Below are 15,683 nucleotides of genomic sequence, written 5' to 3'. Positions count from 1 at the left end.
CGCTGACCAAGAAGAATGTTAAGTTCGTGTGGAGTGGCGAGTGTCAGAAGAGCTTCGATACTTTGAAATAAGCTCTTATTCTAGCGCCAGTGTTAGCCATGCCAACAGGGCAAGGTGATTTTGTGCTATACACCGATGCATCTAAGCTCGGGTTAGGCGCAGTACTGATGCAACAGAGTCGAGTTATAGCTTATGCTTCCAGGCAGTTGAAAGTGCATGAGAAGAACTACCCGACTCACGACCTGGAATTAGCCGCCGTTGTCTTTGCGTTGAAGATTTGGAGACATTACTTGTACGGCGAGAAATGTCAGATATTTATCGATCACAAGAGTCTCAAGTATTTCTTCACACAGAAGAAACTGAACATGAGACAGAGACGGTGGTTAGAATTGGTGAAAGACTACGACTGCGAGATTAGCTACCATCCGGGAAAGGCTAATGTCGTCGCAGACGCCTTGAGTAGGAAAGTGGCAGTTGTAGCACAGTTGTCAGCACAGAGACCTCTTCAGTCTGAGATTCAGAGGTTTGATTTAGAAGTTTTTCGCAAGGGAAGAGCTCCAAAGCTGTCTAATCTGACAGTCCAATCTTCTTTGCTAGACCGTATTCGTGCGGGCCAGCCTTCAGACAAACAGTTGCAGAAGTGGAGGCTGAAGGATGAAGCCAAGGGCAGTGTACTCAACACAGTGTCAAATGGTATTGTGAGATACAGAGGCGGAATGTGGGTGCCTAGCGTCAATTCGATCAGAGAGGATATTCTGACAGAGGCACAAGCATCTCCGTATTCCATTCATCCAGGAGATACCAAGATGTACAAGGACCTACAGACTTTGTATTGGTGGCCAGGAATGAAGAGAGACATCCGCATATTTGTGTCTGAATGCCTCACTTGTCAGCAGGTGAAGGCAGAGCATCAGAGGCCAGTAGGATTGGTTAAGCCACTCCCCATCCCAGAGTGAAAATGAGAGAATATTACAATGGACTTTGTGGTTGGGTTGCCAAAGTCAGTCAGAGGATCGAATTCCATTTGGGTTATAGTGGACCGACTCACTAAATCAGCGCACTTTTTACCAGTAAAGACTGTCACGCCCCGAGACCGGGGTTGGTCGACACTGGCGTTGTTCATCAATCACACAATCGAAAAACAACCAGCCTCGTAGCACAGTATAAACCGAAACCAGTTTATTTCATAAATTCGCAAAATTTGAACATTTGTCTTTACAACGGAAAATAAATAAATGCGGAAACGTCTTACAAATAAAAAAAATACGAAAATTCTAAATCCGAATACTACAATTCTCGAAATTTATCACCAGCCCCGGAATTGTTCTGACTCTTCTTCCTCAACCTGCTCTTCGGATTTATCTGGGGAGGGGAGTAAGGGGTGAGTATTTTGGAAAATACTCAGCAAGTGGGGGCCGTTCGATTACACAACAACATGCATATAAAATTTCGAAATACATACACACACCATGCATATTTTGACTCATACCACATTCATATCATTGACCTGACACTGAGATTCTTCTACTTTCAATGGTTTACTGATTCAGTCCCTAATTTTTATTCCTCTAAGGGGGCGAGGCCGAATCGGTTATATCCCCACCGTGTGAGGGTCATATCATAGTTGGGATTCCCTCCTATATCAAGTTGAATCCCCACAGTGTCAACATAAAACCCATGCAGCAATCATAACCAGAAGGGGGGGTAGAAGAAGAATTGTACTCGACCGAAATTTCAAAAAACGAAAATGCATACACCGAAATTACACATTTAAAACAAGCCCACTTACCTTAAATTCTTGAGGAGAAAAACGTGAAAACCTCGGGATTCTTGCACTGGAATTTCGAAAATTCCTCTTCGGCGACTGAACTGCGGCAGCGCTTCGCGGCTCTCGAGAATCCTAAGAAAACTAGGGGAGAAACTCGAAAAATTGGAGTAGAAAATGGTGTGAATTTTCGAGTTATAGGCCCTCCTATTTATAGGGGTTGGCTGCTATCTCGATCGAGTTTATCCGCGCGTTTGAATTGAATCAAATCTTCATCTAGAATCGTGATCTAAATCTAAATATTTATCCCTGATCCTGGATGATAAATTTCGAAATCTTGATATCCTTCTCTTGGATAAATTACGAAATTATGTCATGTCCAGCCTGAAAAATTTTGACTTTTGTGTCTAATTTCCAATATTCGGTAGACTTTTTATTTCCCAATTATATTTCTTAAATCCCAAAATTTCCCTACTTAAACTCGAAATTTAGTGGTATTTTTCCAAGATAAGATTTTGATATTTTTTTTTTCTTAAAAATCCTGGTAGTTAAACTTTTAAATTTTTCCCAAGCCTGTATTTTATCCTGCAGACGTTTCCCTATATCTCATCAATTTCAAAAATCCTCCCTAAATCCTTCAATATTTTCGAAAATCCTATGATATCTACTTCAAGATTTGTAATCCAAGATTGAATTATCTTCCTGCTTAAATCTTTATCCAGGTATATCAAATCTTAGATCTATATCCGGTATAATTCTGCATATCTCAAATTCCGAAATATACACGATATTATTTAAATTCTTGAGTTCCAAATAATGCTCAAGATAAAATTATCCATTCCATTTCGAAAATCTTGCAAATCTTGGTACAAAATATTATCATGATAAAATCTAAAATCCTGAATTTTACAAAGACGACTTTCTCCATGACGCAATACGCGGAGCTTTATATCTGGGAGATTGTTCGATTGCATGGGATCCCAGTTTCTATTGTGTCAGACAGGGACCCGAGGTTCACATTGTCCTTTTGGAAGAGCCTACATGCAGCCATGGGGACGAAATTGCTTTTCAGTACGGCCTTTCACCCGCAGACAGATGGCCAGTCTGAGCGAGTGATCCAAATTTTGGAGGATTTATTGCGGGCCTGTATGATCGATTTCCAAGGGACTTGGGAATCGAAGATACCTCTAGTGGAGTTTACATACAACAACAGTTTCCAATCATCGATAGGTATGGCTCCCTACGAAGCATTGTATGGAAGGAAGTGCAGATCACCAGTTCATTGGGATGAAGTTGGTGAAAGAGCAGAACTTGGCCCGGAGATAGTTCAGCAGACTGCAGATATTGTGGTCAAGATTCGAGACAGAATGAAGACCGCCCAGAGTCGCCAAAAGAGCTATGCCGATAAGAGGAAAAGGGATCTCGAGTTTGCCGTAGGTGATCACGTTTTTATAAAGATAGCGCCCACGAAGGGTGTTATGAGATTTGGAAAAAGAGGCAAGCTGAGTCCGAGATTTATTGGACCTTTCGAGATTCTTGACAGAGTTGGGACACTAGCTTATCGTGTTGCCCTTCCGTCGAATCTGGTAGGGGTACACAATGTGTTTCACGTCTCGATGTTAAGGAAGTATCTAGCTAATCCTTCACATGTTCTGAGTTATGAGCCGTTGCAGTTGGCTCTAGACCTGTCATATGAGGACGACCCGTCCAGGTCCTAGATAGACAGGAGCGGAGACTTCGGAACAAGGTGACCAAGCTGGTCAAAGTCAAGTGGCTGAACCAATCAGTGGAGGAAGCCACTTGGGAGTCAGAAGCAGACATGATGAACCGCTACCCGGAGTTGTTCGGTAAGATTTAATTTCGAGGACGAAATTTATATAAGTGGGGGAGGAACTGTAGTGCCCAAATTCAATACACGTATAACCCATGCATTTATTTAATTATTAAAGCATTTATTTAATTTTAAAACGAGTCCTAGTAGTGCATGAATTATTTAAATGCATTATTTTAAATTATTTATGTTTATGCGATGCACGTTAAAATGTTTTTCGAGTTTCATGCTTCAGGCGATTATTCGAGGCGGGATCGAGGAAAAGACCGGGGACGATTCTTGGCAATTTGAAATGCCGTATTTTATTTTAAAAGCTAGGAAGGGGCATTTTAATATTTATTTAGTTTAGCATTTTAAAGCCTTATTTATGTTTTTAGTTATTTAAGAGTTTAAAACTTTTAAAATTAGCATTTTTGTGTGCATTATTTTAATTGAGGGATTTTAGTAAAGTTTAAAGAGTGTTAGAATTTTAAATAGTTTTATTTATGATTTAATTAAGCAATTTTTCCCTAAATTACTAATCACACACACACACATTTTTACACACACCTAGAACCGATCAAAACACACACACACTTATTTCATTCAGTTTTTATTATTTTTGAGAGGAGAATTACTAGGGTTCTTACTCCTAGAAGCAGCCGCCCCATCCCTCTATATTTCCTAGCGAGTTTTCGTTGGTTTTCTTCAAAACTTTTCGCGCCACGTTCGTCCCGGATCTACCCTCACTCCGTCTCCGCTTCGGTATCATCGTTACGGTATTTTAAATATCAAAAGGCACGTATATTCTGTTATTTCTGCATCTATCTCGTCATATTATGCGTTGCGTTGTTATTTATGTGTAAAAATTCATGGGTGACGTTCGTTGTTTGAGCGGAAAACGATTTGGATCAGTTTTGAAATAAGTTTAGATCTCAAATCCCGTTTTTGCTGTTCTTTTGAAAACTGAGATTTTTCGGTAGGGATTCTGAGAAAACTTTCAACATGAAAATTGTAGAATTTTTTGATACCTTCGATTTGATATAAAATTCGAAATATTTGGATAAAAATTGAGTGAGTTATGATGTTTTTCGTGGGACTGCTCAAACTTCGTTTTTCAGAAAATTATGTGTTGATGCGTTTTTGAGATTTTATTGTTGGAGGCTTCGTTGGGAATCGACGGGTGATCGTTGCTGCGTCTAGGTATGATTAGTATGATGTTGGGTTGTTATTTGACATGTCGTTCGGTGTCGTTAGGCACTCGAATACACTAGAAGTTGTAGGAAACGATTTGGTGTCAATTGCCACGTTTTTGAATTTTATGTGTCGTAGGGTGAACGTCGTTGCTTTGGGTGCTTGTATGTAATTGGTTCGATGTTTTGGCATGTTAGGATGTGTCTCGAGGTGTCGGTTCTTGGTCCGTACAAACGAGTCTAGAATGTTAAGCATGACACGTACAGGATTTTCGTGAGTTCGCGTCCAACGATAATACACGGACCCGAACACGGACCCTGGCACGGGGTCCGTGTCTTTGTCTATTCTTGATCGTCATTTTTACGCACGGACACGGACCAGAGCACGGGGTCCGTGCCTTTGTATTCCTTTCGGTGTCAATTTGCGCACACACACGGACCCTTACACGGACCTAGACACGGGGTCCGTGCCTTCCTCCTTCTGCACGACACATTTTAGCGCACGAACACGGACCCCTACCCGGACCTAGGCACGGGGTCTGTGTCCTTCATATTTTGGGAAAAATTTTATATAGCATGTTCGGGGTTTGATGTCATGGTTTAGTACGATGATTTACAAGGTCGGGTCATGGGAATTTTAGAACGTCCTAAGGAATTGAATGAACTCGTAAGTAAGCATGATTATCTACGTCTAAGTTATGCAAGTTAAGCATGTAAATTCATGATTAGGATGTGCAGCAACGGCCCCAATCGAAGTCCAACGAATCCCTCAACGCCAAGTAAGTATGTTGACGTGCAAAAGAAAATATTTCAAGTCTTTTTGAGGTATGCTAAATGTCTTGTGACCAAATTATGAATGGGTTTGGAAGTCGGTGAACGTGGCTGAGGACCTTCCACCCCATTAAATTATAAACGGGTTTAGATCGTGATTGGAAAGAGTTAAATTATGAACGTGGACCAATCAGACCGTTAAATTATGAACGGGGATCTCATGTATGTGGCAGTGGATACGTCCCTGTCATCCCAGTACTGTGGTTTAGTCTGATCAGGCGAATTATGTTATGGGTCACTTGCTTTGAAACATCCTCTACGCAAAATGATGAAGTTATGTATGTTCAAGTATGTTCATGTATGCAAGCACGTTTAAGAAAAGTTTATGTTGATGGCACGTCTAAGTATGTATGTACGTATGTTCAGTTTTATTATGCAAGTTCAAGTTTTCAGTATGTATGTCCTATTTTAAAGTTGCATGTGATTTTATTATGTACTACTCGTTACTTCCAGTTTATACGTGTTGAGTCTTTAGACTCACTAGACTTGATCGATGCAGGTGAGGATGTTTATGAGGAGACCGAAGGTGGGGACCGAGGAGCAGGCTTGGACTGAGCGGGAGGCTAAACCCGAGGACCGCCATGTTTTAAGCTTTATGAAAATATTGAACACTTTTGTCAAACTTTAACTTTCAAATCTGTTGTTGCGACAACTTGTGAGGCGTACAGTTTATTTATTTTAGCAAATTTTGAATGTTCACGTTTATTTAAGAAAAATTTTAATTCTTCCGCAAATTTTGAGTAGTAAAAGTACGGTACGTTACACTTCGGCATTCCGAAAATGTTAGTTCCGGTAATATTTTGGGACGACGGGCGGTTTGTACCTCATCTATGCAACAAGAGGTACAACTTTTATGTTCAAGCCGACCTCTAGTTTGGTGTGTAGCTATAAGAAAAATAAGCGTATATTACCTTGCTTGAAATGGAATTCCGATACCGTTTCTCGGAATGTCTTTGTTTGATTTTTCTGGTTTTTGCTCGATCTTTTTACGTCATCTCCAGTGCTATATTGCTTTACGATATGAGGTGAATAGTTGGTGATTTATCGGGATTTTTTTTGGAAAGAGGTATGGATTTTTCTTCTCTTTTTTCCCTTTTCTTCTCCTTCCCTCTTCCTTTCTTTCCTTCTTCTCGGCTCTCTCCCTCGGGTGGTTTGGGAAAGAAGTTCAGCTATATATATAGCCGTGCCTCATATTTATCTAAATTGATTTTTATTATTATTTTTTTATTTTATTATTATTATTATTATTTATTTATTAAATAGAAAAATGTTATGTTTATCTAAACTTAATATTATTATATTTTTGTATTTAATTATGTATTGAACCTAATTATAATTTATTTTACATTGAACTTAATAATTATTGTACTTAATTACTTAACATATATATTGAGCTCAATTATAATATTTTATTATATTTTGGGTATTTAATTTTGGAATGGGAACCTCATAATGCTTGATGAATTTTTAATTGTATTGTGATGTATTTTAATGTATTTCTAGATACTTTGGATAAATAAAATTTGTACCGAAAAATAATGTGATAAAATTTTAAAAATGAAAATAGTAAAATTTATCTAATAAAAATGCATTTATGCACATTTGTTTTTAGGGTGTCACAACTACCTTGTCAAATTTTTCGTGTCACTGCTCGGGCGCTTGTTTAAGTCCGTATAGTGACTTAATTAAACGGCATACATTCACTACAAGAAAACTGGTTTTTTGCGGCACGACATTAACGGCGTGCTTTACGCCGTTGCATTAAAAGCACGCCGTTAATGTAATTTTTAAAAGCGTGCTTTAAAATGCATGCCGTTAATGTGATTGCACCTTACATTAACCACGACGTGCAGAAAAAAAAACGCTGTAAATATATTTATTAACGACGTACCGAAAAATATGCTGTTAAAACCTTTTGTTTCAACGGCGTGCATTTAGTACGCTGTAAACAATAATATTTACGACGCACAATGCATGCTAGGAGTATTAGCAATAAAATTACTGCTTTACAATTGAGAAGGCGCCAAATCCCCAAATATATCGCACCTCTCTTTTTTTTTTTCCGATCAAAACCCTCATCTTCCTCTCTTTTTGCCATCGTTCCTGCAGATTCAATCTTCTTCTCTTTTTCCCATCGTTCATCGCCAAATCCTCAATCGTCGTCCCTGCAGGAGTGCTTGTTTATGTAATACGGGTGTGCTTGTTCATGGGTGTGCTTGTAATACGGGTGTATTTTCTGATTTTGTAATCGTCGTGACTCTGCACTTAACAACTTCTCTCACTTGCCATTGACTCTGCACTTAACAACTTCACTCGTATCTCTCTTTTATACCTCAGCACATTCTTCTCGAGCTCTTCCTGGTATGGGTTCTTAAAATCTGTCTCAATTTCTCTTCTGTTGGTTGTATTTGTGTGTAAGATTGTTTCTCGTTCCAACTTTTGTGTGATTTTTGGACTGGGTTTTGCGATTGGCTTGTGTATTAATGTGATTCTGACGGTATTCTGTATTTTAGGATTATAGTGGTCATATTTTTCTGAATGAATTTGATTAATGATTCGATCCTTTGCGGATTATCGCTTTTTTATCGAACCAAGTTGTGTGAATTTGCATATAAGAGTTCAGAGGACATAAAAGAGTAATTGGGTGGAGAGTTGACATAATCTGCCACAAGAAAAAATATTTCATAGAACAGCCCAATCATGAAAACTTTTGTTTAATATTGTAGGAATCAATGTCACCTTCTTCCGTAGCTTTCTTTCCCTGTTTTTTCAACTTGTTCTTCCCTTTAGCTGATTCTAGCTTGATTGATTTATGGGGTTTCTTTTGTACATCACCACGCCCCTTTATTCCTGAAGCAAACTGAGAGTTAGTTATGTTTTTGTTTATTGATTTTCTGTTCTTCTTCATAGCTTCGTTCTTAGGGATGGCAATGAGTAGGGTATGGGTCGGATTTCATACATACATTCCCATACCCATTTATTAAATTCATCCCCATACCCATCCCCATACCCATCGGGTATTGAATTTCATCCCCATCCCCATCCCCATACCCATCGGATTATCGGATACCCATACCCTACCCAAATACTCTATTATCATATACAATTGAATTTTTTTTAATTTAAATTGTTTCAACGAAGTTATGAATATTTAAAAAATTATTTAAATGAAAAATAAGAAAAATTATTAATGATAAAAATTTGCAAAATAAACTTTGCAGAAAAAATAACAAAATATTAAAAATAGCCCAAGTAAAAAAAAAAAAAAAAAAAAACCAAAACCAAAACCAATAAAAAAACAAAGTCACGTACATTCCAAAATCTCAAAATTAATTGGTTAAAAAAATCCTAAAATGAATTGAGAAATATGCAAACAAAAAAGGAATACAATGAACCATAATCAAGAAATAATGTATTTTTCAATTTTTGAAGTCAAACATGAAATAAACTTATCAGTGGAGAAGATGAGAAATTGAATGAAAAATAAAAAAGTGGGAAAACATTGAAACGTAAAAGTGAAAGTGAAAGGGAAGAGAAAAGAAAAAGTACCGATTTGCTTGGATTTGAGAAGATGAATCTTTAATATAAATAAATATAATTATATATATATATAAATAAATTTAAACGGGTATTCGGGTCGGGTGTGGGTCGGATAATATCAAACCCGCCTCCATACCCGAACCCGAAAATCCTCATACCCGATTACCCAATTATTTAATCGGGTCTAAAAATCCCTCCATACCCTCTTCTATTCGGGTCGGGTATCGGATCCTCCAGCGGGTTCGGAGGAAATTGCCATCCCTATTCGTTCTTATGTGTCACTTCTTTAGTCTCCTTTTGAGCATGGCAAATTTCATTAGAATCTGATTATTTGGGAATGTTGATGCCCATGACTGATTATTTGTTCTTTGGAATCTCATGCAATTTATGAGCGAAAGAGGTGGTGAATATTGCATATTCACTGAAAACAGATAGACATCTCTTGTTTTCATTCACACCGAAGCTGAGACGCAGGTTGGATCCGACTATAATCAACACCGAGTAAATTATTTCGGAATCATCCTCTCAACCTTAACAAAGGCAGATTTTCTTATTAGTTCTGTTAAGTTTGTGTATGCTAGTCAATAGGACTCAACAGGCCGATTATCTCATTTCCCATTTTACAGAAGCTCCACGTTATAAGATTATTAGATCAAATCCTGTATATTGTTGTTACCAATTTTGTAGAAAATAGAAGAGAAGTTGGTGGTTTTCTCATCCTGTTCTAAAGATGGGTTCGCGGAAACCAAGTTTTTCGTGTTTTTCATGCTATGTTACTGAGAGATTTCGAATTTTTAAAGCTCAAAGTAATAATTTTTGTGAATTGGATCTGAAAAAGTAGTAGTTTAGAGAAAATTAAAATAATTGGGTTCAATGGAATCAAAGCAAATAGAGTGAGTGTCCAGGTTCATGAACATTTAGATGCTTAAAGAAGCAAACAAGAAACCTTGCATGTGTCTTTGGCCTAACATGTCACTTCAAATTTGGGGGTGCAATAAGAATGCAACGGATGCCAACAAAACAATTACATCACTGGATATTAAGTTTTCAATAATTAATTACGTTTTTAGAATTTCGAATTATGTTTAGTTAACCGATTACATGGCAACTCATACAATTAATAATTAGTTAATAATATATATGTCTAAACGTATAAGTTAATTGGCTAAATTCGATCATATAATTTGGTAAGGAAAAATGCATTAAAAATTTGTGAATTTTTAAAATAAGACAGATAGTTCATTTTTTTTATATAATTTCTATTTATTTGAATTAAATCTACATTAACAGTTTTGTGGCTAGTTTTTAATATTTAGGGCAGAAGTTTAGATTATATTTTTATTCATTTTCTCATTTTATTTATGAAGTAATGAAAATTATTTGAAGTCATATATTAATTTGAATGTTAAGGTTTGGGTCATTTACGAAATGGATAAAAAATGGATTCATTTGCCTTCAAGACTTGTACTCGAGTATGAAGAAGGGGTTCAAAAATTTCTTGCACAAGCAAAGGACTACGTCAAAACACGTGACATAATATTATGTCTTTGTATACGTTGTAAAAACAAGAAGTATATGAAATTTGACAAAGTGTATGAGCACTTAATATTCAAGGGGTTCGATCCTTCTTACACGATTTGGTTCTTCCATGGTGAAACTGATACCTCACCATTTGAAGGTGAAGGTAGTTTAGGAGGAGTTCAAGAAGCGGATGATGAAAGTAGAGAGACATTTCACTTATATAGGGATGCATTTGTCTCAGATGAAGAGGTTGGACATACTACGTCTGACGCAAGAGATTATGAGTTTACTGATTTATTAGAAGATGCAGAAACTCCTCTCTTCCCCGGATGTACGACTTATACAAAGTTGTCAGCATCTGTCACATTATACAATTACAAGTCTACCAATGGTCACACTGACAGTAGTTTCAATGAGCTCCTTAAGATCTTAGGTGACATGCTTCCAGAAAAAACCACACTTCCACAAAGTGTTTACTCGATGGAAAAGTTGTTGAAACCATTTGATTTGGGATATGAGAAGATTCATGCTTGCCCAAATGATTGTTGTCTATTTAGAAAGAAGCTCAAAGAATTAGACTCATGTCCAAAGTGTGGTTCCTCAAGATGGAAGGTGGACAAAGTTACCTTCAAAGTTCGTAAAGGAATTCCTGAAAAGGTGCTAAGGTATTTTCCTGTGATACCAAGATTTAAAAGGATGTTTAAATCAGAAGAAATGGCTGAAGATTTGATTTGGCACTCCAATCACAAAAGTCAAGATCATATGATGCGTCATCCAGTTGATTCAGTAGCTTGGGATACAATAAATCACAACTGGCCTGCTTTTGCATCAGATCCTAGAAATCTTCGTCTTGGTCTTGCAACAGATGGATTCAACCCTTTTGGTGACCTTAGTTCCAGATATAGTTGTTGGCCGGTTATCTTGGTCAATTACAATCTTCCTCCATTGAAGTGCATGTCGAAGGAAAATCTTATGTTAACATTACTAATACCAGGTCCAAAGCCACCGGGAAATGATATAAATGTGTACTTGGAACCTCTTGTGGAAGATTTGAAGGAGTTGTGGGATATAGGTGTTGAGGCATTTGATGCATTTAGCAAGTCAATGTTCAATCTGAAGGCTATCTTGACGTGGACAATCAATGATTTTTCAGCTAATGGAAACCTAGCTGGATGTGCCACAAAAGGAAAATTTGTTTGCCCAATATGTGGTGAAGACGTATGTTCTATGTGGCTTAAGTACAGTAGAAAGTTTTCATACTTAGGCCACCGAAGATTTCTTGCTTCTGATCATCTATTTCGTGAGAAAAAGAAGTGGTTTAATGGGAAAAAAGAGAGAAAAGGAAAACCAAGGCCTTTGACTGGTTTAGAAATTCTCAATGCGGTAAAAGTCATTGAAAATGACTGGGAAAAAAAAGAGTCAGAATATCAATAATGCAAAGAGAAAGAGAAAGACGCATGATAGTTCAAAAAATGTACAAAAATCAGATCAAATGTGGAAGAATAAGTCAATTTTTTTCAGTTTGCCATATTGGAGTGTGAGTTATTTTGCACTATATTCATCAAGTTTTATAAATTTTTTTTTTGTTCATAAATTTTTTATGAATCATGAACTAGTACTATGAAATGTGTTAATTGTTACGTGCAGGGAATGCTGCTACGTCATAACTTAGATGTGATGCATGTTGAAAAAAATGTCTGCGAAAATATCATAGGCACATTGTTAAACGTGAAGAAAAAATCCAAAGATGGTGTGAATGCTCGCAAAGATTTGATGCACTTAAACATTAGAAAAGAATTACATCCTCAAGAGAAAGGGGAAAATATGTATCACTTGCCTGCTGCACCTTACACATTGTCTAAAAAAGAGATGAATGTATTTTGCTCTAGATTGAAGAAAATAAAGTTACCCGATGGCTATAGCTCAAATATTGGTAACTGTGTTTCTTTAGAAGATCATAAGCTTATTGGGCAGAAATCTCATGATTGCCATGTTCTAATGCAACAATTGCTATCAGTAGCATTGAGAAGTCTTTTACCTAAAAGTCCACGTAGTGCTCTATTTCTATTGTGTGCATTTTACAATGAATTATGTCAAAGAGTGTTAGACAGGAACCGTTTAGAGCAACTCGAGGAGAATATTGCTGAAATTCTATGCATGTTGGAAATGTACTTTCCACCCGCTTTCTTCACTATCTCGGTTCATTTGACAATTCATTTAGCAAGAGAGGCTCGCTTGTGTGGGCCTGTCCAATTCCGTTGGATGTATCCATTTGAAAGGTAATAGATATTAATTTATTTTTAGACTAATATTATGTTATACAAATAATTTAAATTTGCTACAAACACTAGTTTCATGTGAAATTTGTTTTTTTCTTTAGATTTATGAAAACATTTAAAGAGTATGTGAAGAAACGAGCAAGGCCAGAGGGTTGCATAGCTGATAAACCAAATCTACAGCGTACAATAATATATCAATTACAGCTTGCATTGCACCCTACAAACATATCACTACTTTTAATTGCAGTGTGTTGCACGCTGTCAATAGCTCACATTATCAACAGCATATTACGCATGCCATGGTACCTTTTAACCGCAGCGTGCAGTACACGCGGCCAATGAATCATCAACAGCATATTTCGCACGCCATGGATACTTTTAACCGCAGCGTGCACCAATTGGTCAACATATCAACAGGATGTTTTGCACGACGTTGAAACTTTTAACCATAGCGTGCAGGGCATGCTGTCGAAAGATAACTATCAATAGCACACTCCGCACGCCGTTATTAGAGTAAACCGCAGCGTAAACCGCACGCTGCCAATAGTTTCAAACTTAAGACGGCTTTCAACTTTACAGCGTGTATCGCAGCGTGCATTATCTTTCCGCGGCGCATATTGCACGCCGTGGAAACCCACTTTTCTTGTAGTGATTTCTTTTTTGTCCTTTAACAATGAAGCCTTCAGGTTGCTCCATATATATTTCTTCTTCAAGTTCACTATTTAAGAATGCCATTTTGACATCCATTTGATGTAACTCAAGGTTATGCCAAGCTGCAATGGCAATGAGCACATGAATGGATGTTATTATTGAAACTGATGAATACGTGTCGAAGAAATCATGACCTTCTCTTTGTCTATAGCATTTGGCCACAAGCTTGGCTTTGTATTTTTCAATACTTCCATCAACTCTAGTTTTCTTTTTCAATATCCATTTGCATCACAATGTCTTGGTACCTGGTGGAAGATCCACTAGTTCTCAAGTATGGTTTTGCAAAATGGAATCCATTTCAGCGTTGATGACTTCTTTCCAATAAGGAGCTTCAGGGCTAGCCAGAGCATCTTGTATGTCCTTTGGTTCATTCTCCAACATAAAAGTATGGAAGTCTGGACCAAAGGACTTTGAGATTCTAGTCCTTTTGCTTTTTCTTGGCTCTTGCTCCTTTGGAGGGCCTTCCAATGGTATAGCATTTTAATCTAGAGTTGGCTCATGTGTAAGTATTTGACCTGCATGCTCCGTCTCAAGTTTTCGCTTGCTAGAACCATTTTATTTCCTTTCTTTACAAGGAAATATATTTTAAAAAAATACTGCATTTCTTGACTCAATTGTCATGCCGTATTAATTTCTGAATTTTCATATTTATGCACTATAAACCTATAGGCACTACTATTATGTGCATATCTGATGAATATGCAGTCGACCGTTTTGGTCCAATTCGCTCTTGTTTAGGCTTTGGTATTTCAACCTTAGCTAGACACCTCCACACTTTGAGGTACTTGTAGGAACGCTTATGACATTTCCACAATTCGTAAGGTGACTTGTCATTTTTCTTGTGGGGTATCTGTGATTAGCCGATAGTATTGCTTCCCCCCACAAGTTTTGGGGTAGTCCTGAACTTATTAAAACAGCATTCATCATATCTTTCAGATTATATTCTTTCTTTCGGCAATGTCATTTGATTGGGGTGAATAAGGAGAAGTCGTTTCATGAATTATGCTCACAGATGTGCAGAATTCATCAAACGATGCTCCGTATTCGCCCCCTCTATCGCTTCGAATCCTCTTTATTTGTTTGCCTAGTTGATTCTCAACTTTGTTCTTATAACCTTTGAATGCTTCAAGAGCTTCATCTTTCGACCTCAAAATATATACGTAACAGTACTTTGTATGCTCATCAATGAATGTCACGTAGTATCTTTTCCCTTCTCTAGTTTGTACAAACTTTAAATCACCAAGATCGGTGTGTATTAGTTCTAGAGGAGTTGTACATATTTCAATCGAGTGGTAAGACGCTTTGGTCATTTTTGCTTCAACACATATCTCGCATTTGTGTGTTGGATCCACGTTGTGTTTAGGCAATAATTCCAGTTTCATTAAACATTGCAAGGTATTAAAATTTACTTGTCCTAAACGAACATGGCATAAATGAGAACACTCAAGCAAGTAAATAGAACTTTTGTCTTTATTACTTTCAACAACATTTTGGCTTATAGCCATTACATTCAACTTGAAAAAGTTCTCATCGAGATATCCTTTTCCAATAAAAGGATCATTCTTGGTCAATACAACCTTGTTAGACTCAAATACTAGTCTAAACCCGTGTTTGACCAACAGAGACCTCGACACGAGGTTCTTTCTTATGTCTGGTACATGAAGTGCATCGACAAGTGTTACTTCCAAACTAAATGTCATCTTCAGTAATACATATATGGTGCTCACACCTCAGATGAAGCGGAGTTCCCCATGTATAGTTTCTCCCGGTCGATGGAGTATACGTGGAGAACATCTCTTTGTTGGAGCATATGTGTCGAGTTGCTCCAGTATCAACCCCAACGCCACTCGTTGGGGTTTTCGAGAATATTTGCTTCTAAAATAATTGGAGATAAATCAAGTTCAGAAAAATCAAATGGTACCGACCTTTCTTGAACTACGTTGGCTTGATGATTTCCCTTCTTTGGCTTCCTACAAAACTTAGCCATGTGATTCGGTTTTCCGTAGTTATAACTAGTGCCTTTGAACTTCTTT

The 15,683-nt window shown here is 37.4% G+C and overlaps 1 protein-coding gene across 2 annotated transcripts; it reads left to right on the top strand.

Annotated features, from left to right (window-relative positions):
• The first annotated feature begins 7,423 nt into the window (after positions 1–7,423).
• Positions 7,424–13,072, top strand: LOC142530290 (uncharacterized). 2 transcript variants are annotated; one of them, XR_012816114.1, is made up of 2 exons: positions 7,424–7,960; positions 9,538–10,525. XR_012816114.1 is itself a non-coding variant. In XM_075636053.1 (2 exons), exon 2 carries the CDS (start codon positions 10,568–10,570, stop codon positions 12,092–12,094), a length of 1,527 nt encoding a protein of 508 aa, XP_075492168.1. In that variant the 5' UTR covers positions 7,434–7,960; positions 10,550–10,567; the 3' UTR covers positions 12,095–13,072. The 2 variants fall into 2 exon arrangements, 1 of the variants encoding a protein (XP_075492168.1); XM_075636053.1 differs by lacking the exon at positions 9,538–10,525 and adding an exon at positions 10,550–13,072 and having other exon boundaries at positions 7,434–7,960.
• The last annotated feature ends 2,611 nt before the right edge of the window (positions 13,073–15,683 follow it).

This window comes from Primulina tabacum, chromosome 2 (genome assembly GCF_025594145.1).
Source record: "Primulina tabacum isolate GXHZ01 chromosome 2, ASM2559414v2, whole genome shotgun sequence".
NCBI classification, from domain to species: domain Eukaryota; kingdom Viridiplantae; phylum Streptophyta; class Magnoliopsida; order Lamiales; family Gesneriaceae; genus Primulina; species Primulina tabacum.
This window is presented reverse-complemented; position numbering and strand designations above follow the sequence as displayed.

Coding starts and splice junctions, on each gene's coding strand:
- LOC142530290 (XM_075636053.1), top strand. CDS start 10,568: ATGGATAAAAAATGGATTCATTTGCCTTCAAGACTTGTACTCGAGTAT.